The sequence below is a fragment of the Coregonus lavaretus genome (genome assembly GCF_964263955.1).
Source record: "Coregonus lavaretus genome assembly, contig: HAP1_SCAFFOLD_1765, whole genome shotgun sequence".
Lineage (NCBI taxonomy): Eukaryota > Metazoa > Chordata > Actinopteri > Salmoniformes > Salmonidae > Coregonus > Coregonus lavaretus.
This window is the reverse complement of record NW_028166647.1, coordinates 29,513-57,488: the sequence shown is the minus strand read 5'-3', so window position 1 is coordinate 57,488 and position 27,976 is coordinate 29,513. Positions and strand designations below refer to the sequence as shown.

The 27,976-nt window shown below is 43.0% G+C and overlaps 1 protein-coding gene across 1 annotated transcript; it reads right to left on the bottom strand.

Moving 5' to 3' along the window:
* Positions 1–185: 185 nt before the first annotated feature.
* LOC311114464 (Y+L amino acid transporter 2-like) lies at positions 186–26,916 on the bottom strand. Its single transcript, XM_084189713.1, has 9 exons — positions 26,603–26,916; positions 26,315–26,457; positions 11,188–11,313; positions 10,737–10,881; positions 10,323–10,446; positions 3,442–3,642; positions 2,978–3,127; positions 2,640–2,823; positions 186–2,332 (listed from the first exon to the last, which is right to left on the bottom strand). Exons 1-9 carry the CDS (start codon positions 26,908–26,910, stop codon positions 2,238–2,240), a joined length of 1,476 nt encoding a protein of 491 aa, XP_084045839.1. The 5' UTR covers positions 26,911–26,916; the 3' UTR covers positions 186–2,237.
* Between the last annotated feature and the right edge of the window lie 1,060 nt (positions 26,917–27,976).

Below are 27,976 nucleotides of genomic sequence, written 5' to 3'. Positions count from 1 at the left end.
TGGAGTGAGATAATATTTTATTAAAATGGGTCAATATGCAGTTGCTACATTCATTTTTGGCCTTATAAATGAATGATATGTACCCATTGAGTCTTGAAGAATATAAGTTATAAATATGCCTTATGAGCATAGTTCAACTGACGTTCACCGTCAGAACCCAGTAAAACGATCTTATATTTTCTGTTTGCAAACAAAGTAAATGTAAACCAACAGCCTCAAAATGGTTAAAACTATATCATTTTGATATCATGGATGGTCAGTCCTTGCATCCATAGCTCTGTCTATGAATTTGAGTGGTTACATTTCTCCATCCCCATCCCTCAGCAAAACAGGGGTGGGGAGTACCCATTGTTATAGTTTCAACTACTGATTGCTGCTTTAAAGCAAATTTCCATTGACAACATACATACACCAATAAGAGACAGCGCATTCAGAACAAAAACCTTTGGATGCAAGTGCCGAGTGCGCAGTGATCCACAACATTGACTGACTTGCTTTCAACAACCTGAAGTTTATAAAACTACCACTAGATGGTGCATAGAAATCAAATACGGCTCAGCCAGTAGCTGTAATATTTGATCTGGCGTCTCAATGAATTGCACTGTAAAGGAGATGTTGCATTCCTCTAATCCTGCAAACTGCATCATATGTTCATCGAAATTGCATGAATGTGCATATTTATGGCATTGGATCCTACTAAATTCATGTTGTAGGACAATCGATTGCAAGTCATGCATGTCATTTTTTGACTTTTGACTTTGACAGTGCGATAAAAACAACAACACAGTTACATAAGGGGTAAAAAAACATAAAGTCAAAAAATGTAAAGTCAAAAAATGACATGCTTTTTTGACTTTATGTTTTTTTACCCCATATGTAACTGTGTTGTTGTTTTTATCGCACTGTAGAGATTTCATGAATAGGATCACCATCTAATTGCATTAGAAAATTGGTATATTTCTTTAAACAAAATAAAGAAAACATTGAGACCAGTCCTTTGTATATCATTGGAAACATATCCTTTCTACATTTTCCCCATTTCTACGTCAGCAACTGTCGTTTTGGTTCTTCAGATAGGCTTCTGGTTTTAAATGAAATATGTCAGTGAAAGGTAACTTATCTTAATATCAAGCACTTCAATGCTGTCTTAGAGAGCCATCTTGGTGTAACAAAGGCTAAAAGTCAATGTAATCTATAGGCCTACATGTTCCTTTCTGGACATCAATAGGGCGACCATGGTAACAATGTCAGTAACTGGTGATATTGTAACATATCCTGTGTGTGCCATGGTATGCAAGGCCAATAGAATGATAGCATCCATGTGAGGCCCAAATTGGGCTATCGGCAACAGTAACTAAATTACTATCGTCTGACAGATTAAATTGGTGAGAAATAACGACAATATCTTTGCTTGGTTTGGTAGAGAAATAAAGAACACAAAAAAAGGACAGCACTTCACAGAACCGAATATGCACCACTTTGTTCTTCTAATTCACTGTCTGTCAGCTTCACCAATAAACATTACCTCGACGCCATAACGGCTCAATCCATGGCAGTTTCCATACAGTACATATGTCAATGTCACTTGACACGGTTACTAAGTTGATGGAGGAATCTTCAGTGACCCTCGTATAGTGACCTTAAACGGTCAAAGACAGGTCATTGATAGGCAGTTTGTTTGTGCAAACACACAGACCACACCTGGCTTAAGGCAAGACAAGTAGCGCCAGAACGGGCATCTTTGACTAACCCCTCCAACTTTTTAAAAACATTACTTTAAATATCTAACTCATTTAATATAAAAAATAATAATAATTAAATCTCCACTAGCTTTGTTCAGTAGGTCCTGCTTATGAAAACCTACTCCTCCTAAATGGTCAGTAGGTCCTGCTCAAATCTCTATTTGAATTTCTTGCGTTGTTAAATGGTTCAACTCCCATGGTTGATCATCTCCATAGGTGTAACCAGTAGGAGTGAACTACATTGTGCTGCATCATGTGGTTGTCAGAGTTCACCGGCACTAGAACGTGGCTTTCCTCAGCCTTAACACTGAACACACACACTCACTGTACAGTACTATAGGACAAGCAAGTCACATATGATTATTTATAAGTCCTGGTGAAAAAATTATAAAAATGGTTCATCAATAAGGTGTATTGGCGCAGAAGGAGTGTAGCTGTGATTGTGGTCCGTCTGTTTCCACCTTTGGCTCAGTCTCCCTCCTAACCTTTCATCCCTTACTCCAGCTTTTCATCAGGGATGTTGTCCAGGTCTAGGTCAGGTGAGGCCACACAGCACAGACACAGCTTCTGGGTTTTTAGGGAGATCACATCTGGGGAAAGGAAATAGAACCAGGAAGTGTCAAAACCAAGCGCAGCTCCCTAGAGCAAAGTTTTACAACTTTTACGGTGCTTGCAACTACAGTAGATCTAAATTTGGTTGCCCAATTCCAAAATGAAGCAAAATCACAAGGTAACCATGATATGAATGTATAGCTTTCCACCATGTATGTTGTCTTCAACAAAGTCTACCTATTATTCCCCCTGAATCAATCTCAATATTTCCTCTTGAATCATGTCAGCTCTATTCATTACATTTCAACCTGAAACATTCTTAAGGTTGTTTCAGCCCAGTCTCACCGAGCATCCTGCCCAGGAAAGCAGGTCTGGAGGAGGGGGGCAGGTGGATACAGATGTAGTACACTGGAGCTCCAGACAGAGCCACGCCGATACCCACCAGAGAGTTGATGGTGTCACTGTAGAGAGGTACTACCACCAGGAACACACTGCATAGGCAGTACACTATAGGGAAAAACAGAGAGAGCTGAAGAGAGGGGGCAAGAGCAGAGAGGAACTCAACATTAATTATGCATATATTCCCACACATTCCTCAGAGCATTTTATAAAAATAACTGATAGAAAAGTACATAATTGACAGGAATTAAAATATATTTAGTAACGGTGAATAAGGTCCTTACCTTGACGGGCCGGGGCATGTTGGGAGCCTTGAACCGGAGGTATATCTGGCTGGCGATGGAGAGGCCGATGAACAGCCAGTAGTTGAAGCTGAAGTAGTTGATGAGCTGGAATACGTCCTTCACACACAGGTAGATCAAAGACATGCCACCCTGCAGGAGACACAGAACACTTCATAAATCTGATCCTAGATCAGAGACATGCCACCCTAAACCAGACAAACACAGAGAAGAGAACCAGACATTTTCAGGAACACATTGACCATGGACTTCGCAGGTAGGATCCATGCTTGATTATGCATTTTCATGGAGCAGCTGTCCCTGGTGGAAAAGACAGTGCCCGCACACACAGTATCAGGATAAAATCTAAATGTATACAGAGAAAAGTATTGTAAAGCTACTATATGCAACATCACACTCCCCGTCAATCACTGTGTGACATGACATTTAAGTCATCATTCACTTACGTTGAAGAGCAGGGCTGGGATGGGGGTGTAGCGCTTGACGTGGATCATGCAGAGGACGTTGGGTAAATGGCCCTCCCTGGAGCCCACGAAGAACAGCCTGGAGGCAGCGATGATGGAGGAGTTGAGTCCTCCATAACAAGAGATGGCCACTGACAAGGGGATCAGCCACCGAGCCCAGCCCAGCACCAAATCAGCAAACGTCTGCAGAGAAAGACAAGACAACATAGGTTCACATCTGGGATTTGTATACAGAAACCAGGGTTGGGGTGAGTTCCATTTAAATTCAATCAATTTGGCAATTCATTGCCTTTCCATGGAGAGAATTAGAATAGGAATTTTCCGTTTACTTCCTGAATTGCAATGGAATTGACCCCATCTCTGCTAGTAACAGTCAACTCGCCTAAAAAGGTCCCTTACTCACTTACTCAGGCATTCTGTAACTACATGATCATTATTGATTACCATAGTCCTTTGTACAAGCTAACCTCATTAGCAGCTAGAGGACTTTCCCTCCCCTTGGTTATCATGTCATTGAGACTCACTCCCCTTGGTTATCATGTCATTGAGAGTAGTGTAGTTGGTGCCCCAGGCAGATAGAGCAGCCAGTCTCCTACTGATGACATCACAGGAACCAGAAAACAAAAACAGCTGGTCAATTAGCTACACTGAACAGATGCTGCCAATTAAGACCTGCCTCGTGACCTGCAAATGGTTTAACCATGGTGTGTGTGTCTTTGAAGAGAGAAGACCTTTTCATACTTGATCATGATTGACTTAACATGGCAGGTCCCAACTCATCCATAACCCTACTAGTGGTGAGCGATTAATAAAACATTTATTTTTTTAAACAACTAATTGACCGACGTCTGTTCAATTACTTGAATTCCATTTAGTTTAGTTTTTTGTGAGCTCAACGCGCAGTTTCTCTTGAAATAAATAAAATAATTTAAGAGAAATTAAGTCAATAACAATGTGGGACGCTGGCCTGAAGGGAGTTGTCGTTTTCATTAGGCAAATATTCAACCTAGTTGTCACGATCGTTAGACGGAGTAGACCAAGGCGCAGCGTGATGAACGAACATGTTTATTTAACTTTAGTGATAATACGAACAATAACCAAAACAACAAACGATACGTGCAGTCCTACGGTTAAATACAACCAACACGGAACAAGATCCCACAAACACTATGGGAAAACAGGCAGTTTAAATGTGGTTCCCAATCAGAGACAACCAGCCACAGCTGACACTCGTTGCCTCTGATTGAGAACCACACTGGCCAACATAGAAATAGCACACATAGAACTAAAACACAGAAACCAAACACATAGAATCTACACACCCTGGCTCAACATATAGAGTCCCCAGAGCCAGGGTGTGACACTAGTTCAGCGCAGAAACATGGTAATTAACTGCAGTGCCTTCAGGAAGTATTTACACTACAGGACAATGACCCAACACACCTCCAGGCTGTGTAAAGGCTATTTGACCTGTAGCTCAGTTGGTAGAGCATGGCGCTTGCAACGCCAGGGTTGTGGGTTTGTTTCCCACGGGGGGCCAGTATGAAAATGTATGCACTCACTAACTGTAAGTCGCTCTGGATAAGAGCGTCTGCTAAATGACTAAAATGTAAAATGTAAATGTAAGGAGAGTGATGGAGTGTTGCATCAGATGACCTGGCCTCCACAATCCCCCGACCTCAACCAAATTGAGATGGTTTGGGATGAGTCGGACGGACCGCAGAGTGAAGGAAAAGCAGCCAACAAGTGCTCAGCATATGTGGGAACTCCTTCAAGACTGTTGGAAAAACATTCCAGGTGAAGCTGGTTGAGAGAATGCCAAGAGTGTGCAAAGCTGTCATCAAGGCAAAGGATGACTATTTGAAGAATCTCAAATATAAAATATATTTTGATTTGTTTAACACTTTTTTGGTTACTACATGATTCCATATGTGTTATTTCATAGTTTTGATGTCTTCACTATTATTCTACAACAAAATAAAGAAAAACCCTTGAATGAGTAGGTGTTCTAAAACTTTTGACCGGTAGTGACATTCCACATTTAGTTGTGTTACAGCCTGAATTCAAAATGGATTAAATAGATTTTTTCCCCACACACAATGTCCCATAATGATAAAGTGAAAATATGTTTAGAAATATTTGCAAATTGAGACAGAAATCTCATTTACATAAGTATTCACACCCCTGAGTCAATACTTTGTAGAAGCACCTTTGGCAGTGATTACAACTGTGAATCTTTCTGGGTAAGCCTCTAAGAGCTTTCCACTCCTGGATTGTGTAACATTTGCCCATTATTATTTTCAAAATGTTTCAAGCACAGTCAAATTGGTTGTGGATTATATATATATACACACCAGAAACAAAATTGTAGACCTGCACCAGACTGGGAAGACTGAATCTGCAATAGGTAAGCAGCTTGGTTTGAAGAAATCAACTGTGGGAGCAATTATTAGGAAATGGAAGACATACAAGACCACTGATAATCTCCCTCGATCTGGGGCTCCACGCAAGATCTCACCCCGTGGGGTCAAAATGATCACAAGAACGGTGAGCAAAAATCCCAGAACCACACGGGGGGACCTAGTGAATGACCTGCAGAGAGCTGGGACCAAAGTAACAAAGCCTACCATCAGTAACACACTACGCCGCCAGGGACTCAAATCCTGCAGTGCAAGACGTGTCCCCCTGCTTAAGCCAGTGCATGTCCAGGCCCGTCTGAAGTTTGCTAGAGTGCATTTGGATGATCCAGAAGAGGATTGGGAGAATGTCATATGGTCAGATGAAACCAAAATATAACTTTTTGGTAAAAACTCAACTCGTCGTGTTTGGAGGACAAAGAATGCTGAGTTGCATTCAAACACCACCATACCTACTGTGAAGCATGGGGGTGGAAACATCATGCTTTGGGGCTGTTTTTCTGCAAAGGGACCAGGACGACTGATCCGTGTAAAGGAAAGAATGAATGGGGCCATGTATCGTGAGATTTTGAGTGAAAACCTCCTTCCATCAGCAAGGGCATTGAAGATGAAACGTGGCTGGGTCTTTCAGCATGACAATGATCCCAAACACACCGCCCGGGCAACGAAGGAGTGGCTTCGTAAGAAGCATTTCAAGGTCCTGGAGTGGCCTAGCCAGTCTCCAGATCTCAACCCCATAGAAAAACTGTTCAGACGGGCATGTACAGGCCCGTCTGAAGTTTGTCAATGACCATCTGGATGATCCAGAGGAGGAATGGGAGAAGGTCATGTGGTCTGATGAGACAAAAATAGAGCTTTTTGGTCTAAACTCCACTCGCAGTGTTTGGAGGAAGAAGAAGGATGAGTACAACCCCAAGAACACCATCCCAACCGTGAAGCATGGATGTGGAAACATCATTCTTTGGGGATGCTTTTCTGCAAAGGGGACAAGACGACTGCACCGTATTGAGGGGAGGATGGATGGGGCCATGTATCGCGAGATCTTGGCCAACAACCTCCTTCCCTCAGTAAGAGCATTGAAGATGGGTCGTGGCTGGGTCTTCCAGCATGACAACGACCCGAAACACACAGCCAGGGCAACTAAGGAGTGGCTCCGTAAGAAGCATCTCAAGGTCCTGGAGTGGCCTAGCCAGTCTCCAGACCTGAACCCAATATCAAATCTTTGGAGGGAGCTGAAAGTCCGTATTGCCCAGCGACAGCCCCGAAACCTGAAGGATCTGGGAGAAGGTCTGTATGGAGGAGTGGGCCAAAATCCCTGCTGCAGTGTGTGCAAACCTGGTCAAGACCTACAGGAAACATATGATCTCTGTAATTGCAAACAAAGGTTTCTGTACCAAATATAAAGTTCTGCTTTTCTGATGTATCAAATACTTATGTCATGCAATAAAATGCAAATTAATTACTTAAAAATCATACAATGTGATTTTCTGGATTTTTGTTTTAGATTCCGTCTCTCACAGTTGAAGTGTACCTATGATAAAAATTACAGACCTCTACATGCTTTGTAAGTAGGAAAACCTGCAAAATCGGCAGTGTATCAAATACTTGTTCTCCCCACTGTGTGTGTGTGTGTGTGTGTGTGTGTGTGTGTATATATACACACACACACAACCATTTTCAGGTCTTGCATTGATTTTCAAGTATATTTTAGTCAAAACTAACTCAGCCACTCCAGAACATTCTGATTCTGAAAAGTTAAATGACTAAAAGTGAAAAACAACCACCCAATTGTGTTCTCTTGTAGTTAGGCAAGCAGAAGTGCAAATGTTGAAACCAATAACAGGCTTGCAGAATATTGTGAGAACGCGATAACTATGTATGGGAATAGTGAAAAAAATGCAGCCTGCCTGAGCAAGGAGTAGCCTATGATAAGAACTTGTGTGTGTGTGTGTGTGTGTGTGCGCGTGAGTATAAAAAGACTGTGCACCCTTTTTGTGGCAGAGCTCTCATGAATAAAAGACTGATCTAATGCAGAAATGGGACTTTGTTTAATTCATTATTAACTAGAGACTTACAACCTCTGGGAATTATTCAAAGCTTGAGAAGTAGTTGACTTCAACCACTGAGATAACAAAATTCTCGTGACACATTCACTGTCTTCTTGGTAAGTAACTCCAGTGTAAATTTGGCCTTGTGTTTTAGGTTATTATCCTGCTGAAAGGTGAATTCATCTCCCAGTGTCGGGTGGAAAGCAGACTGAACCAGGTTTTCCTCTAGGATTTTGCCTGTGCTTAGCTCCATTCCTTTTCTTTTTTATCTTGAAAACTCCACAGTCCTTAACGATTACAAGCATACAGTGGCTTGCGAAAGTATTCACCCCCCTTGGCATTTTTCCTATTTTGTTGCCTTACAACCTGGAATTAAAATTGATTTTTGGGGGGTTTGTATCATTTGATTTACACAACATGCCTACCACTTTGAAGATGCAAAATATTTTTTGTGAAACAAACAAGAAATAAGACAAAAAAAAAACTGAACTTGAGCGTGCATAACTATTCACCCCAAGTCAATACTTTGTAGAGCCACCTTTTGCAGCAATTACAGCTGCAAGTCTCTTTGGGTATGTCTCTATAAGCTAGGCACATCTAGCCACTGGGATTTTTGCCCATTCTTCAAGGCAAAACTGCTCCAGCTCCTTCAAGTTGGATGTGTTCCGCTGGTGTACAGCAATTTGTAAGTCATACCACAGATTCTCAATTGGATTGAGGTCTGGGCTTTGACTAGGCCATTCCAAGACATTTAAATGTTTCCCCTTAAACCACCCGAGTGTTGCTTTAGCAGTATGCTTATGGTCATTGTCATGCTGGAAGGTGAACCTCCGTCCCAGTCTCAAATTTCTGGAAGACTAACAGGTTTCCCTCATGTATTTTCACCAGTTTCCCAGTCCCTGCCGATGAAAAACATCCCCACAGCATGATGCTGCCACCACCATGCTTCACTGTGGGGATGGTGTTCTCGGGTGATGAGAGGTGTTGTGTTTGCGCCAGACATAACGTTTTCCTTGATGGCCAAAAAGCTCAATTTATTTTAGTCTCATCTGACCAGAGTACCTTCTTCCATATGTTTGGGGAGTCTCCCACATGCCTTTTGGCGAACACCAAACGTGTTTGCTTATGTACTTCTTTAAGCAATGGCTTTTTTCTGGCCACCCAGCTCTGTGGACTGTACGGCTTAAAGTGGTCCTATGGACAGATACTCCAATCTCCACTGTGGAGCTTTACAGCTCCTTCAGGGTTATCTTTGGTCTCTTTGTTGCCTCTCTGATTAATGCCCTCCTTGCCTGGTCCGTGAGGTTTGGTGTGCGGCCCTCTCTTGGCAGGTTCGTTGTGGTGCCATATTCTTTCAATTTTTTTAAATAATGGATTTAATGGTGCTCCGTGGGATGTTCAAAGTTTCAGATATATTTTTTTTTATAACCCAACCCTGATCTGTACTTCTCCACAACTTTGTCCCTGACCTGTTTGGAGAGATCCTTGGTCTTCATGGTGCTGCTTGCTTGGTGGTGCCCCTTACTTAGTGGTGTTGCAGACTCTGGGGCCTTTCAGAACAGGTGTATATATACACTGAGATCATGTGACAGATCATGTGACACTTAGATCGCACACAGGTGGACTTTATTTAACTAATTATGTGACTTCTGAAGGTAATTGGTTGCACCATATCTTATTTAGGGGCTTCATAGCAAAGGGGGTGAATACATATGCACGCACCACTTTTCCGTTATTTATTTGTTAGAATTTGTTGAAACATGTTATTTTTTTCATTTCACTAATTTTGACTATTTTCTGTATGTCCATTACATGAAATCCAAATAAAAATCAATTTAAATTACAGGTTGTAATGTAACAAAATAGGAAAAACGCCAAGGGGGATGAATACTTTAGCAACGCACTGTACCCATAACATGATGCAGCGACCACTATGCTTGAAAATACGGAGAGTGGTATTCAGTAATGTGTTGTATTGGATTTGCCCCAAACATTGTTTTCATTAAAATAATGTATTGCTTTGCCACATTTTTTTTTCAGTATTACTTTAGCAAACAGCATGCATGTTTTGGAATATTTTTATTCTGTACAGGCTTCCTTCTTTTCACTCTGTCAATTAGGTTAAGTAATATATAACTGATATTTTATTATTTCATAGTAATTTCCTTTTTCTATTGACGTCTACCCAATGTGGACCTGATAGAGACAACGGAATGTTTTCAATGTTTTGGCAATTGAATGTTCCCCATTTTTGGCTTTGGAATTTCCATTAAAAAGCTCTAAAATCATTTTTATGTAGTTATTTCATAATGCATTTAATGTTTAAAAAAATTATCTAAACCGACCGCTCAACACTAAACCCCACATAACCTAAAATCCAGAGCAGAGTAGAACTCACCACAGCCACAGCATCACTGGCCAGCACAGTTCCAGCATCCATAACGGTGTAGTAAGCAATGTTAGTCAGGATGTAGATCACTGTGACGATGGGCATGGAGATCCCTATGGCCAACGGGAGGTTCCTGGTAGGAATGGATAAAGAAGATTGATAGAACACTTTAGAAAAAAACAAGGACAAACTTTGCAGGGAGAGAGAAACCTTGAGAGGAACCAGACGGGCAGTGCCCGGCATACGTTCTGTGTCTATATAACAAGAGTCAGACAAAGAAAGGTCAAGAAAGGACTAGGTATGGCAGTACCATTCCTATACCATACCGGGGTATACGGTATTACTGGCAGTACACACAAGGGCCACTATTTATTTCCAAACTTAAAAATAAACATAAACATCATGACATAAAGACTGCCTCACCTCTCCGGGTTCTTGATTTCCTCGGTGATGAAGTTGAGTGTGTCCCAGCCGGAGTAGGAGTACAGCGCAGCATACAGAGCCAGGGCCATATCCCCAGGGTTCACTTTAGAACCCTTAAACGAATCTTCAAAGTTCTGCGTCTGGCCTACAGACAGAGGCCAGGGATCACATCATGAATTGGATATAATGGATAAATGAACTGTAATGGATTAAATCACTGAGTTACACATCATAGTTCTTTCCCTGTTGTTCAATGCTCTTTACATTGTAAGGGGGACTCATTTCATCCACTATCAACAACAAAACAACTCACATACTGAAGAATAGACACACACACACACACACACACACACACTACTGGTCAGCAAGTGAAGCTATATCATGAATATGCCAGCACACTGACATTGGGGACAGGTGGGTTATGTCTCCCAAGCCAGATGCCGTACTATACCTTGTCCCAGCTTAATCATCCCAGCGATGATGATGACGATGAGGGCCAGGACCTTCGCTACTGTAGAGACCACTTGGAGAATGGCCCCCCACTTCACCTTCATACAGTTCACACACGTCAGGAGACCTAGAGTGGGAGAGGAGGAGGAAGAAGAGTGTAGCAGACCACCTCTCTGCAAGCAACTCCAAAGCAAGTGTTGGTTCAAACCAGGATTCAGGTCAGTTCCATTTCAAACTGATATAAACCAATTCCACTTCCAAACCTGGTTTAAATCATGTAGATCATGAAAGCAGAAGTTTCCGCTGACTCGCCGAGCTAATGGGCTGCTAGTAGCTACCAGTAAAGCAGAGGGCTGGGATGATAAGGCTAATGGCTTAGGAACTATTCCAGATAGTCAGATAAACCTGTCTCTATCCACCACTACACAGGGAGCTGATAACATTACAGTCCAGGAGGACAGGTCTCCCTCCATCTGTGGGCCGGCATGTAAAGTAATCCCCTCAGATAACATTCGCAGGAAAGTGTGCACCTGCAGGCACAGACAGTGGGATTTGACTTTATCACTGTGGCGCTGAATAGCAATTTCCTCTCCTCTGGTACCCTGGTCCCAGCGGATATGTGCATGGCTTTGCATTGTCATCCCAGAGAAGGCCTGTGAAGGAAAATAAGCCTGAAGCTTCTTACTGTATTTACAAGTGGCTATTCAGGGAAAGCTGACTCCACAGCCAAATCGCTTAAACATACCCTTGGGGTGTACTGGAAAATATTTGCTGCTGTTTATTTGTCAAGTAAACAACTCAAAAAAGTTACTTAACGGGTCATTCTCTTGGGTATGGTTTAAAATGTAAATACTATGCCTATAAAAAGCTGCAGAACTGAATTGATAATCTAAAGAAAGCTAATTTGGAAACACTAACTCCCGTAGACTACAGAACAAGTATTTGATACACTGCCGATTTTGCAGGTTTTCCTACTTACAAAGCATGTAGAGGTCTGTCATTTTTATCATAGGTACACTTCAACTGTGAGAGACGGAATCTAAAACAAAAATCCAGAAAATCTCATTGTATGATTTTTAAGTAATTAATTTGCATTTGATTGCATGACATAAGTATTTGATCACCTACCAACCAGTAAGAATTCCGGCTCTCACAGACCTGTTAGTTTTTCTTTAAGAAGCCCTCCTGTTCTCCACTCATTACCTGTATTAACTGCACCTGTTTGAACTCGTTACCTGTATAAAAGACACCTGTCCACACACGCAATCAAACAGACTCCAACCTCTCCACAATGGCCAAGACCAGAGAGCTGTGTAAGGACATCAGGGATAAAATTGTAGACCTGCACAAGGCTGGGATGGGCTACAGGACAATAGGCAAGCAGCTTGGTGAGAAGGCAACAACTGTTGGCGCAATTAGTAGAAAATGGAAGAAGTTCAAGATGACGGTCAATCACCCTCGGTCTGGGGCTCCATGCAAGATCTCACCTCATGGGGCATCAATGATCATGAGGAAGGTGAGGGATCAGCCCAGAACTACACGGCAGGACCTGGTCAATGATCTCAAGGCAGCTGGGACCATAGTCTCAAAGAAAACCATTAGTAACACACTACGCCCCCTGCTCAAGCCAGCGCATGTCCAGGCCCGTCTGAAGTTTGCCAATGACCATCTGGATGATCCAGAGGAGGAATGGGAGAAGGTCATGTGGTCTGATGAGACAAAAATATAGCTTTTTGGTCTAAACTCCACTCGCAGTGTTTGGAGGAAGAAGAAGGATGAGTACAACCCCAAGAACACCATCCCAACCGTGAAGCATGGATGTGGAAACATCATTCTTTGGGGATGCTTTTCCGCAAAGGGGACAAGACGACTGCACCGTATTGAGGGGAGGATGGATGGGGCCATGTATCGCGAGATCTTGGCCAACAACCTCCTTCCCTCAGTAAGAGCATTGAAGATGGGTCGTGGCTGGGTCTTCCAGCATGACAACGACCCGAAACACACAGCCAGGGCAACTAAGGAGTGGCACCGTAAGAAGCATCTCAAGGTCCTGGAGTGGCCTAGCCAGTCTCCAGACCTGAACCCAATATAAAATCTTTGGAGGGAGCTGAAAGTCCGTATTGCCCAGCGACAGCCCCGAAACCTGAAGGATCTGGAGAAGGTCTGTATGGAGGAGTGGGCCAAAATCCCTGCTGCAGAGTGTGCAAACCTGGTCAAGACCTACAGGAAACGTATGATCTCTGTAATTGCAAACAAAGGTTTCTGTACCAAATATTAAGTTCTGCTTTTCTGATGTATCAAATACTTATGTCATGCAATAAAATGCAATCATACAATGTGATTTTCTGGATTTTTGTTTTAGATTCCATCTCTCACAGTTGAAGTGTACCTATGATAAAAATTACAGACCTCTACATGCTTTGTAAATAGGAAAACCTGCAAAATCGGCAGTGTATCAAATACTTGTTCTCCCCACTGTATATCTGGAGCATGTTACATGGAATCTTTAACATCACTTTAAAAGTCATTCATCAACATGTAAGCCCACTTAGATTCACTATGTGGCCAGTTTCTAAAGGTTTCATCTTACATAGTAACTTAAGAGTTTGAGGGGTTTGTTAATTTACCATACATTTATTTAACTAGGCAAGTCAGTTAAGAACAAATTCTTATTTACAATGACGGCCTACACCGGCCAAACCCGGACGACGCTGGGCCAATTGTGCGCCGCCCTATGGGACTCCCAATCACGGCCGGTTGTGATACAGCCTGGAATGGAACCAGGGGGTCTGTAGTGACGCCTCAAGCACTGAGATGCAGTGCCTTAGGGCTCTCAAGTGGCGCAGCGGTCTATGGGGGATGGTAGATTGACATACGCTAATGATTTTGCTGTTCATTACTTGTCTTGTTGGCTGAGGAAAATTAAACGTGGACAGTTATTCTAACGTCTTCAAAGTGCACATCAGAATTTGGTAAGAAGGACTGCACATCGTTGCATCCTCGACTTGCATGTTCTGTTAATATGAATTACCATAATCTAAAATGTGATTTCTGTAATTCTGATCACCATGGGTGGACGCCCTAATCAGGTTACGCACCCAATGCATATGGGTCTGGTAAATGTAGCCTCCTGTACATACTCGTAAGTACATACAGTTGAAGTCGGAAGTTTACATACACTTAGGTTGGAGTCATTAAAACTCATTTTCAACCACTCCACAAATTTCTTGTTAACAAACTATCGTTTTGGCAAGTCGGTTAGGACATCTACTTTGTGCATGAAACAAGTAATTTTTCCAACAATTGTTTACAGACAGATTATTTCACTTATAATTCACTGTATCACAATTCCAGTGGGTCAGAAGTTTACATACACTAAGTTGACTGCCTTTAAACAGCTTAGAAAACTCCAGAAAATGATGTCATGGCTTTAGAAGCTTCTGATAGGCTAATTACATAATTTGAGTCAATTGGAGGTGTACCTGTGGACGTATTTCAAGGCCTACCTTCAAATTCAGTGCCTCTTTGCTTGACATCATGGGAAAATCAAAAGAAATCAGCCAAGACCTCAGAAAAAACATGTCTGGTTGATCCTTGGGAGCAATTTCCAAATGCCTGAAGGTACCACGTTCATCTGTACAAACAATAGTACGCAAGTATAAACACCATGGGACCACGCAGCCGTCATACTGCTCAGGAATGAGACGCGTGGGGGTGCTTTGCTGCAGGAGGGACTGGTGCACTTCACAAAATAGATAGCATCATGAGGAAGGGAAATTATGTGGATATATTGAAGCAACATCTCAAGACATCAGTCAGGAAGTTAAAGCTTGGTCGCAAATGGGTCTTCCAAATGGACAACGACCCCAAGCATACTTCCAAAGTTGTGCCAAAATGGCTTAAGGACAACAAAGTCAAGGTATTGGCGTGGCCATCACAAAGCCCTGACCTCACTCCTATAGAACATTTGTGGGCAGAACTGAAAAAGCGTGTGCGAGCAAGGAGGCCTACAAACCTGACTCAGTTACACCAGCTCTGTCAGGAGGAATGGGCCAAAATTCACCCAACTTATTGTGGGAAGCTTGTGGAAGGCTACCCGAAACGTTTGACCCAAGTTAAACAATTTAAAGGCAATGCTACCAAATACTATTTGAGTGTATGTAAACTCCTGACCCACTGGGAATGTGATGAAATAAATAAAAGCTGAAATAAATCATTCTTTCTACTATTATTCTGACATTTCACATTCTTAGACAGGGAATTTGTACTAGGATTAAATGTCAGGAATTGTGAAAAACTGAGTTTAAATGTATTTGGCTAAGGTGTATGTAAACTTCCGACTTCAACTGTATACAGTGGGGAAAAAAAGTATTTAGTCAGCCACCAATTGTGCAAGTTCTCCCACTTAAAAAGATGAGAGAGGCCTGTCATTTTCATCATAGGTACACGTCAACTATGACAGACAAAATGAGAAAAAAAATTCCAGAAAATCACATTGTAGGATTTTTTATGAATTTATTTGCAAATTATGGTGGAAAATAAGTATTTGGTCAATAACAAAAGTTTCTCAATACTTTGTTATATACCCTTTGTTGGCAATGACACAGGTCAAACATTTTCTGTAAGTCTTCACAAGGTTTTCACACACTGTTGCTGGTATTTTGGCCCATTCCTCCATGCAGATCTCCTCTAGAGCAGTGATGTTTTGGGGCTGTCGCTGGGCAACACAGACTTTCAACTCCCTCCAAAGATTTTCTATAGGGTTGAGATCTGGAGACTGGCTAGGCCACTCCAGGACCTTGAAATGCTTCTTACGAAGCCACTCCTTCGTTGCCCGGGCGGTGTGTTTGGGATCATTGTCATGCTGAAAGACCCAGTTACGTTTCATCTTCAATGCCCTTGCTGATGGAAGGAGGTTTTCACTCAAAATCTCACGATACATGGCCCCATTCATTCTTTCCTTTACACGGATCAGTCGTCCTGGTCCCTTTGCAGAAAAACAGCCCCAAAGCATGCTGTTTCCACACCCATGCTTCACAGTAGGTATGGTGTTTTTTGGATGCAACTCAGCATTCTTTGTCCTCCAAACACGACAAGTTGAGTTGTTACCAAAAAGTTATATTTTGGTTTCATCTGACCATATGACATTCTCCCAATCCTCTTCTGGATCATCCAAATGCACTCTAGCAAACTTCAGACGGTCCTGGACATGTACTGGCTTAAGCAGGGGGACACGTCTGGCACTGCAGGATTTGAGTCCCTGGCGGCGTAGTGTGTTACTGATGGTAGGCTTTGTTACTTTGGTCCCAGCTCTCAGCAGGTCATTCACTTGGTCCCCCCGTGTGGTTCTGGGATTTTTGCTCACCGTTCTTGTGATAATTTTGACCCCACGGGGTAGATCTTGCGTGGAGCCCCAGATCGAGGGAGATTATCAGTGGTCTTGTATGTCTTCCATTTCCTAATAATTGCTCCCACAGTTGATTTCTTCAAACCAAGCTGCTTACCTATTTCAGATTCAGTCTTCCCAGCCTGGTGCAGGTCTACAATTTTGTTTTTGGTGTCCTTTGACAGCTCTTTGGTCTTGGCCATAGTGGAGTTTGGAGTGTGACTGTTTGAGGTTGTGGACAGGTGTCTTTTATACTGATAACAAGTTCAAACAGGTGCCATTAATACAGGTAACGAGTGGAGGACAGAGGAGCCTCTTAAAGAAGAAGTTACAGGTCTGTGAGAGCCAGAAATCTTGCTTGTTTGTAGGTGACCAAATACTTATTTTCCACCATAATTTGCAAATAAATTCATTAAAAATCCTACAATGTGATTTTCTGGAAAAAAAAATCTCATTTTGTCTGTCATAGTTGACGTGTACCTATGATGAAAATGACAGGCCTCTCTCCTCTTTTTAAGTGGGAGAACTTGCACAATTGGTGGCTGACTAAATACTTGTTTTCCCCACTGTATCATAAAATGGGAAAGTTGTCCCTTAGAGCCGGTCTACAAGGCTTCCGCTTTCACTCCCTATGCCTCTTATTGGTTGAACCAACGGCTAGTGCAAACATTGACTTAGTGGGCGTCTCAAAGAGGGCAGCGTTGGCATAGTCCAGAGAACTGTCTCCTGGGCCTCTTTACGCTACACTAGTTTGAAAACACATTATTTCAAGGACACATTTTAGTAGTGTAAAGAGACTGATCTAAATTCAAATCTCGCTTTCCCAAGCCACCTCCGTAGGTAGTGTGGGACACATCTACACCACATAACCCCTCTGTGAGTGGTACAGTGTAAAGACAATGGCTCTCCAAAGCCACATGTCCCTGTAAGAATGATCTTAATTACCTTAATACCAGTAGACAGCATTTTTGTTCTGTTAGCCATATTGAAAATTAAAGGGTTTTCAAAATATAAATATCCACACATTTGAGAACCATTGCATTATTCAAGTGAGCAACATTATGTGCAATATGGTTTAGAGAAGAAGCTCCTGTATACAGTGCTGTGAAAAAGTATGCCCCCTTTCTGATTCTCCACTTTTGCATATGGCTGATACTGAATGTTATCAGATCTTCACCCAAAACCTAATATTATATTGAACAAAAATATATAACGCAAATTGTAGTGTTAGTCCCATGTTTCATGAGCTGAAATAAAAGATCCCAGAAATGTTCCATACACACAAAAGCTTATTTCTCTAAGATTTTTGGCACAAATTTGTTTACATCCCTAATAGTGAGCATTTCTACTCTGCCAAGATAATTCATCCACCTGACAGGTGTGGCATATCAAGAAGCTGATTAAACAGAATGATCATTACACAGGTGCACCTTGTGCTGGGGACAATAAAAGGCCACTAAAATGTGCAGTTTTGTCAGAACACAATGCCACCGATGTCTCAAGTTGAGGGAGCGTGCAATTGGCATGCTGACAGCAAGAATGTCAACCAGAGCCCTTGCCAGAGAATGTTCATTTCTCTACCATAAGCCACCTCCAACGTCGTTTTAGAGAATTTGGCAGTACGTCCAACCGGCCTCACAACCGCAGACTAGGTGTAACCACGCCAGCCCAGGACCTCCACATCCGGCATCTTCACTTGCGGGATTGTCTGAGACCAGCCACCCGGAGAGCTGATGAAACTGAGGAGTATTTTGGTCTGTAATAAAGCCCTTTTGTGGAGAAAAACGTATTCTGATTGGCTGGGCCTGGGTCCCCAGTGGGCATAATGGGACCCATATCGTCCAAAAAGTTACACTTTTGACTCATCTATCCATAGAACATTCTTCCAAGAGTCTTGATGATCATCCAGGTGCTTTTTGGCAAGCTTGAGTCAACTGTTTGGACGAGATGGGTCCCATTATGTCTGGAGAAAACCAAACACTGCATTCCACAGTAAGAACCTCATACCAACGATCAAGCATGGTGTTGGTAGTGTGATGGTTTGGGGATGCTTTGCTGCCTCAGGACCTGGACGATGTGCCTTAATAGAAGGAACCATGAATTCTGCTCTGTATCAGAGAATTCTACTGGAGAAAGTCAGGCCATCCATCTGTGAGCTGAAGCTGAAGCGCATATTGGTCATGCAGCAAGACAATGATCCAAAACACACAATCAAGTCTACATGAAAATGGTTAAAAGCAACAAAATGTTAAGTTTTGGAATGGCCTAGTCAAAGTCCAGACCTTATCCCAATTGAGATGTTGTGGCAGGACTTGAATACAGCAGTTCTCCATGAAAAAGTGGGCCAAAATTACTACAGAGCGATGTGAGAGACTGATCAATAACTACAGGAAGCATTTGGTTGCAGTCATTGCAGCTAAAGGTGGCACAACCAGTTATTGAGTGTAAGTGAGGGAACTGGTTGTTGCATATCTTTGTTAACCTTTTCACACCTTAGTTCCAAATATCTCTAACGGTCGCCCCAGCATGAGTTGTTTTATGCATCTATAGGCTGTTTCAACGTCTCAATTTTAATTTTTTTTACATTTTAGTCATTTAGCAGACGCTCTTATCCAGAGCGACTTACAGTTAGTGCATACATTATTTTTTTATCGAACCCACAACCCTGGCGTTGCAAACGCCATGCTCTACCAACTGAGCTACATCCCCTGCCGGCCATTCCCTCCCCTACCCTGGACGACGCTGGGCCAATTGTGCGCGCCGCCCCAAATTATTTTCTAACAAGTATTATTTTCTAACAGTTTGAATTGAAGTGTGTTCCGCCTCCTCATTAATTCACATAGAAGTAGCCTATTTCTGTGTTGCGGACAATTTATGTTCTAGGCTTTATTGAGCCGGACAAACTTCTCTCTTTGAGGAGAGCCCTTCCCCATTTCTTTCCGCACATCAAATATACAGACATTTGCACAGTCTTGCACGGACTGGCACATTTTCTGGCTGCCGCTCGCATTGCCTCCATTGTTGTTTACCTTACAAATAATAACTTTGGACATGTGTGTGTTCCTATCAAAGTAAGTGCCTTATTTTCTGTGTATGGTGTTGTCGTTTCTACTGTAGCATGAAGTATGTATGTATGGAGCATAATGTATTTACAGTTTTATTCACATGTACTGGTGACAAATAATGCATTTCGATTATTGCATAGATTGTAATGGACACCTATGATGTGTGTAAAATACTTTTTTGAAGGTTGTACTGATTATAATGAGCTAATGCTAAGCTATTTGCCAGCTATGTGTGGCGCCATTTTTGTTGACATTATACAATGAATTCTGGGTGTCACATAAACGTCTGTCAGACCAAAGATGTTATAATGAGGTGAAGGAATTACATTTACCCATTTTTCCCCCCAATTTCTTGATATCCAATTGGTTGTTACAGTCTTGTCCCATTGCTGCAACTCTCCTACGGACTCGGGAGAGGCGAAGGTCGAGATCCATGCGTCCTCCGAAACGCGACCCTGCCAAGCCACACTGCTTGCTTAACCCGTAAGCCAGCCGCCCCAATGTGTCGGAGGAAACACCTTCCAGCTGGCGACCGAAGTCAGCTTGCAGGCGCCCAGCCCACCACAAGGAGTCACTAGAGCGCGATGGGACAAGGAAATGCCGGCCGGCTAAACCCACCCCTAACCCGGACGACGATGGGTCAATTGTGCACCGCCTCATGGGTCTCGCGGTCACGGCCGGCTGTGACACAGCCTGGGATTGAACCCGGGTCTGTAGTAACGTCTCAAGCACTGCGATGCCTTAGACCGCTGCGCCAGGCAATGTTGAGCTCACCAGTGATGTGATGAATTATAAATAGTAATTGCTATTAGCTAATTCATATTGTGGTTTCTGTCAGCCGAGAGTTATCTAAATATGACCGCTTGTGTTACATCAATCTTTCCTCAGTTAGCGCTAGGAATAATGTAGCCTACATTTTCCGGTTTGGATGATTGTGTATGCTGTCGCTACTTCTGTGAATGTCTGAACATTCCATCCATAAATAAACTAGTCACATTCAGGACATAACTTTATAAGGACTGTGTTTGTGCAAAATGTTTCTGTGAAAAAACAGTGTGGCTAGCTCAAATGCTGATTGTTGCGTAAATCGAAACTGGACGTTCTAAATAAGCGTTCTAATCACACCAGTTTGAGCGTACCCTGCAGGGACCACTGTAGAATGACCACACCCGTTTGTTGGTACATGTGAAAAGGTTCAATTCATCAAATAAGTATACATTTTTTGTTATTTGTAAACTCAGGTTCCCTTTATGTAATATTCGTTTTTGGTTGAAGAGCTGATAATTCCGTATAAAAAAATATGCAAAAAGAGAAAATCAGAAAGGGGGCAAATACTTTTTCATGGCACTGTAGTTTGAATAGCTATCCTTATTTAGTCTTTATAAACTGGGTGGTTCAAGCACTGAATGCTGATTGGCTGACAGCTGTGGTAGATGAGACCATATACCACGGGTATGACAAAACATTTATTTTTACTGCTCTAATTACGTTGGTAACCAATTTATAATAGCAATAAGGCACATCGGGGGTTTGTGAGATATGGCCAACATACCACGGCTAATGGCTGTGTCCAGGCACTCCACGTTGCGTCGTGCGTGATAACAGCCCTAAGCCGTGGTATATTGGCCATTTACCACACCCCCTCAGGCCTTATTATTTAAATATACTAATGGTATTTACGGTATGCTAATAGCCGCTAACACACACGAAGCATGAATGTGGCTTTGGCCACATCACATCCAAGGCTAACAGAAGGATAGTGTAAACAGAAAAGTTGCAAATCTGATGTTGAAGAGAGATAGATCTTACTACACATATTTTACTAATGAAGAGAGCCTTTGAAAATAGATGATCTATATGCACACAACCACTAATCATTGGAATCATGGGTTTCAACAAGGACCTAATGTTGCTGGTCAGTGTGTTTATGCTTCATGGAGAATTTCTACAATGGCTTCACACGACAACCAAATGCTTCCATGACATGAGTTTGAGTTCTGTTTTTATGGCCTATGGCATTTATGTACATCAAGCCCTGCGTTTTGGCAACATGGATTCCTTAGCATTTAGGGAACAATTATACCCATGCCTTTTCTGAAACTTGAGTAGCCTACACCGTTACTGTCGCAATATAAAAAGGACACTTAAAAATTCCCCAAAATCATTCTAAGCTTGAGTATAGCGACTTGATTTCACACACACACACACAAAAGAAATACAGCTGAGCAGGTTCTCAGTTAGCTACTAAGACATTACCAGGTTGCCTCCGCATAGACCTTGGCCTCCTACACTAAGCAGAGAATCAGCATTCCTTTACTCACTCATAATTCATGAAGGAACGTGTGTGAATGTCTCCCCAGACCCATAGAGAGAGAACGAGCATTTACAGTTGGCCTAATTCCTGAGGGGATTCAACTAAATGCCAAGTCAGGCTGTTCCGTTTATTACAGCTCACTCTCTGACTCAACAGAACACCTTTTGAGCCTTCTACACGTTTGTCTGACAAAGCACACATTTTTCACCTTGAGTGGCTCCGCTCCAACTGAAAAACACAAACACACGCACATTCATATCCCCCCTGGCAACTGCAGAGCTGACACAGGATGAGTGTAACAGAGATGACCCACTCTAAAGCCAGACTCAGTAAGACCCAGTCACATCATTTGGATTTATGAAATATCAAACTGTCTGGGACACGAAACAAACCCAGGCGAGACAATTTAAACAAATGTAATTCTAATTTACAAAGACAAGTTCAACAATAAAGGCAGCCTACTGCGGTGCAACGGTAGCGCCTTTATCCGCTTGATCTCTTGCAGTAGTAATACTTGCCTGGAAAAGTCGACCCTTAGCCATCTAAAGGTTGCAATAGCAAACTCAACATCCAAGGGGAAAACAATTAGCCAGCTAGCAACTCCAGGGTTTGCAAGCAGGTGCATGAATGTTTATTTGGCTGTAGGCTAAAATCACCCACCGGTAGGCTATGTACATTTGCAAGCAAATGTGGGAAGATTTTGGCATTGGCGGGTAAGATGTCCATTTCACTAGCCACGTTGGCGGGTGGTCAGGGCTCCAAAGTGCGAGCATTTCACTCACATTTGGGAATACAAATAGTATGATCACATTTATAGTGAAATAAATGCTGTAGTCGCGGTTTTCAAAGTATTTTTGCCGTTTTGTTTCATTGCTGGTCAATTAAAATCGCACAAAATCAAAGAACTACAAATCCTATATAGCCAATCCAGTGGCGATTTTAGCGTGTAAATCTTGGTGGGCCAAACAAAACAAATATGGGATGCATGCCAGCAAAACCACTACACAACACTAAACAATACATGAATTGCACTATAATGGTAACAACCGGTGCCCACAAACTGTTAGGGCCTACATAAAGCTGTCCCAACAGCAGAGTCCCAACACCTTACCACTGCTACACCTGGCTATCAGCGGAGCCTTGTCTGGCAGCAAAACAGTTCATTCAGCCTCATTTACTGCCTTTTAAAAAACAAAGCTGATATGGCTGACTTGCTTAAACAAATGTGGTTTCTATTGACAATTAAGATGTACAAACTATGGCATAAGGCAACGACAAGCGGATAAGAGGCAATCCATAATTTCGATTAAGACATTCATGAGAGAGCTAGGACGGACATAGTCAATATAACTATTTGTTAAGCACTTTTGAAATGTACAGCGACAGAATTCAGAACATGGGCCATTCTTACAGTGTTCTCCCGGGACACCAAGTCAGAACCATAGGATAAATAAAGGGGGCATATAAGCAGACAATCAAAGCTCTTACAATATTTGTCACGGTTTCGGCCGAGGCTGCTCCTCCTCCTGGTTCGGGCAGGCTTCGGCGTTCGCCGTCCCCGGAGTACTAGCTGCCACCGCTCTATGTTTCTGTGTTTGATTGCTTTTGTCTGTCTGTCACACCTGTGTCTGTTTGGGAGTTGATTACGTGTCTTATAAGTTCCGTGTTGTGATCTAGGGTATTTGTGTGTTGTTATTCTGTTGCCACTGTGTTTATGATACGTGTTTGTTTTCCGTGTCATTTTTTCATGTTTAGTGTTTTACGCGTGTGCGTAATTTTCCCTCGCCACTTCGTGTTTTCGAGGTCGGGGTTTTGTGCTCGTGTTATTGAGACTATTAAAAGTCTTGTTGGACTAAACCTCTGTTTCCTGCGCTTGACTCCTCCACCACATCCACGACGGAATAGTGACAATATTAGAAGATTACATTTCTCTAAAACAGGTTATAGGCTACATGTGCACCACCAAGTCAGAACAGTAGGCGAAATTAAGAGATGTAAATAGACCAAATTATTAGGGTGAGGCACATGGGCTACTAACAGCTTACTACACAACATACACTTAGTATTACTTTCTTAGCTACAGTATACATATCTCCCTGGCATATTACATCATTTATGCAGCAGCATACAATACATTTTTGGACTCACCTTGTTGCGCTGTGCTCACTTGAACAGGAAGGTGGCGCGGCGGTCCTTCGTGGGCAAATTTTGGAATCAAAGTTTGTCATTCTCTGGATTTATGGTGCTTTCAAGACAACTGGGAACTCGGAAAAAAACAAGGTCGAATCATGATGACGTCAGTGATCTTCAGGTCGTAGCTCTAGAAAGAGGCCCGAGTTCCGGATTTACAATTCCGAGTTGGATGACCGTTCAAAAGGTATTTTCTCAGTCGGAGCTCGTTTTTTCCCCCCCCAAGTTCCCAGTTGTCTTGAACTCACTGAAGTAAAGTTTTTGGCAGTTCCGAGTTAAGTTGTTTTGAGTGCGGCACAAATCATGCTTCATTGACAGAATGGCCAATGTTGACCCGTAATCCCAGATTTGGGACCACACAGCTACTCCACTGAATAGCAGGCTAGTGATTGCTTTGTAAAGCTTGCAGTTAGCCACTGATTCCTTCCAAACCACTCATTGTTGAATTTGCGATTTCCAACTTGTTGTGTAATGTTTATGTCAAATGGCCGATGAGTACCGATACGTTTTATCTATAATTTTTCTTCATTACATCTCTTCATATGACAAGGATTAAAAAGGATTTGCCAGTAGATTGTCAACTTCATTCATTATGATGACTGCTAGCTAAGATTTTGAAAGTATGATGTTGACATGATCAGTCCAATCAAAGCTACTGTAGATATAACATGATTTGACATCATTTTATCTGTGGCCAATGACCTTGAGCCTTTTTGGATGGGCACTTTTAATGTAACTCTATGGCAGCACACAAGGGGCTTGAATTTTCAAGCTCTACGCCTAGACTTGGCGGTGACGTAGTGTCCCCATGATTGACAGAACAGAGCCAATCACGGCGCAACTAAAGAACATTACCAACACCTACGCAACGTATTTTCCGCTGGCTGCCCCACCACCACAGAAAGCACTGAGCTAGGCTGAAACACCTGCATTTTGGAGCTGCCTTACTCAAGAAAGCAAAAAAGAGACCATGTTTGTATGCGGCTTTATTAACGCAATGATATATATATATATATATATATATATATACACAGGCAAGCCAAAAAAAAAGGTTTGGAATCACCAATTCTCTTCCTTAAACTGAGCAATCGGGGGAGAAGGGCCTTGATCAGGGAGGTGACCAAGAACCCGATGGTCACTCTGACAGAGCTCCAGAGTTCCTCTGTAGAGATGGGAGAACCTTCCAGAAGGACAACCATCTCTGCAGCACTCCACCAATCAGGCCTTTATGGTAGAGTGGCCAGACGGAAGCCACTCATCAGTAAAAGTCACATAACAGCCCGCTTGGAGTTTGCCAAAAGGCACCTAAAGGACTCTCAGACCATGAGAAACAAGATTCTCTGGTCTGATGAAACCAAGATTGAACTCTTTGGCCTGAATGCCAAGTGTCACGTCTGGAGGAAACCTGGCACCATCCCTACGGTGAAGCATGGTGGTGGCAGCATCATGCTGTGGGGATGTTTTTCAGCGTCAGGGACTGGGAGACTCGTCAGGAACGAGAAAAAGATGAATGGAGCAAAGTACAGAGAGATCTTTGATGAAAACCTGCTACAGAGCGCTCAGGACCTCAGACTGGGGCCAAGGTTCACCTTCCAACAGGACAACGACCCTAAGCACACAGCCAAGACAACGCAGGAGTGGCTTCGGGACAAGTCTCTGAAAGCCCTTGAGTGGCCCAGCCAGAGCCCGGACTTGAACCTGATCGAACATCTCTGGAGAGACCTGAAAATAGCTGTGCAGCGACTCTCCCCATCCAACCTGACAGAACTTGAGGATCTGCAGAGAGGAATGGGAGAAACTCCCCCGCTGGGCCCCCACCGATTTTGTTATAATATTTGAGTCACTCGGCATAAGTACACGGCATAAGCCATCGCAAAATGTGTAGAACTGCAGAAAATTCGCTGAAGAACAGCTAAATATTGTCTGCGGCCAACAGGAGGGCCTCTAAAATGTTCAGTTGGTGACTGCGCCATTGGCCACGCCCACTACGACGTCCCCGCCACGCCCACCACCTAAGCCTAATTTTGATCCAGAAAAAAACATGCGTTCAGTAGGGCACACCATAGAAAGCCGCTTTACAAAATTGTGTTCTTTTTGGACTAGTTCAAGTAGTATATCTCCTTATTTCAAAACAGTCAGAGGGAGGAAAATAAGTGAGCTCAGCTCATCTTACCAATGATGGCTGCTGCTATGAGTCTCACAGCATCGTAGGGGGCTGAGCACGTGGGGTAGAAGGGCTGCACCAGGTAGTTTGAGAAGGTGAGGGCTATGACAGCCTGGCAGGCTGGCTCCACGATCATCAGGGACGTCCACAGCCTAATAATTAAAAAGAAGAAATGAATTAAAGATTTATATAGAGCTTTTCTAGACACTCAAAGCACTTTACATAGTGAAGGTCTCTTCTGCAAAATAGTTTCTCAATGAGACAAACCTGTTAAAATATAAAAAAGTGAAATCTCACCTAATGAAAGCCAGGAAGCCGCCAAAGGACTCCAGTATGTAGGCATAGCTGGCCCCAGACTTGCGGATGGTGGTTCCCAGCTCGGCGTAGCACAGGGCCCCAAACACGGAGAAGACCCCGCCTATGGCCCACACCACCAGAGACAGGCCGAAGGAGCCTGTGTAGAAGAGCACCCCTTTGGGGGAGACGAATATGCCCGAGCCGATCATGTTGCCCACGATGAGGCAGACCCCTTGGAGCAGGGAGATCTCCTGCTTCAGACGCATGGAGCCAGTTGAAACGGTGTCTGCATCTTTCTCAGCCCCCATGGTGATGGTTCGGAGGGGGGGGGGGGGGGGGGGGACAGAAAGATGAAGGAGTGGAGACAGGACAGGGACAGAGTAGAAGGTGCAGGACTGGAGACAGGTGGGGAGAGACTAGGACAGCGACAGGGTGGGAGCAGCACGTCACTAAGCAAGGCCACTGTCAAAGGCTCTCAGCTGATGGTCATCATAATGTCCTTTATCAGCTGTACTCGACAAGAACGCTGTAGAGAAATAAGGACAACATCAACTGTTAGCACAGGATGTGAGACAACATAACTTGCTGTATGAAACCATTAGGCTTCAGGCAATGACTCCTTGTATTAGGTAACTGTAAACTTCAGCATTTTTCAGGGATAGAATCCAAAAGAAACCGGAATACCTAGCTAGTCCTACAAGCTGGAATTTTCAAAGATGCAGCTGATTACAAACCTACTTACAGGTACAATGTAGTAGCAAGTCTAGAGTTTCTCTACAGTGTCTCTGAGCCACAAGCAGCAGTGGAGGAGAAGTTCAAGCATGATGTGTTTCTGGGTAGCAGATACAGTGGAGTAGTGCTAATGAATGCTACAGCAAGGTCTTGTGACCAGCTGTGTTTTTCCACTAACAGGCACGGTGCCTGGCTACTGGGTCTGGGAACAAAGTAGTGGGGGCCTTAGAAGTCAGAACAAGGTCTTTGTTATAGGAACACACACACAGTACATACACACATACGTAGTACGCACAAACATACTGCACACAGTGACACACACTACCCATGTTACGCACAGTACAGTATTCACCTCACTGTTTCCCATCAATTATTTTCCACCCTTTGGAGTTTAAATAAAATGACAGAGGAGAGGCCCAACTCAACTCGTCTGCGATTCAAGTCGCTGTTTACTCAAGCGCGACCTCTGGAACCAAGAAAAACAAGGACAAGGAGTGAATCTTAGTTCAAATGCCTCCTGTTACTATGGGAGGATTTCCCATGGCTGGTAGAACAGCCCGCACACTTTGCATTTCAGAACTACAGTAATAAGGCTTGATAGATGCTCATTAAAATTCACTAATGGTGTAGTAGAGCTTCAAG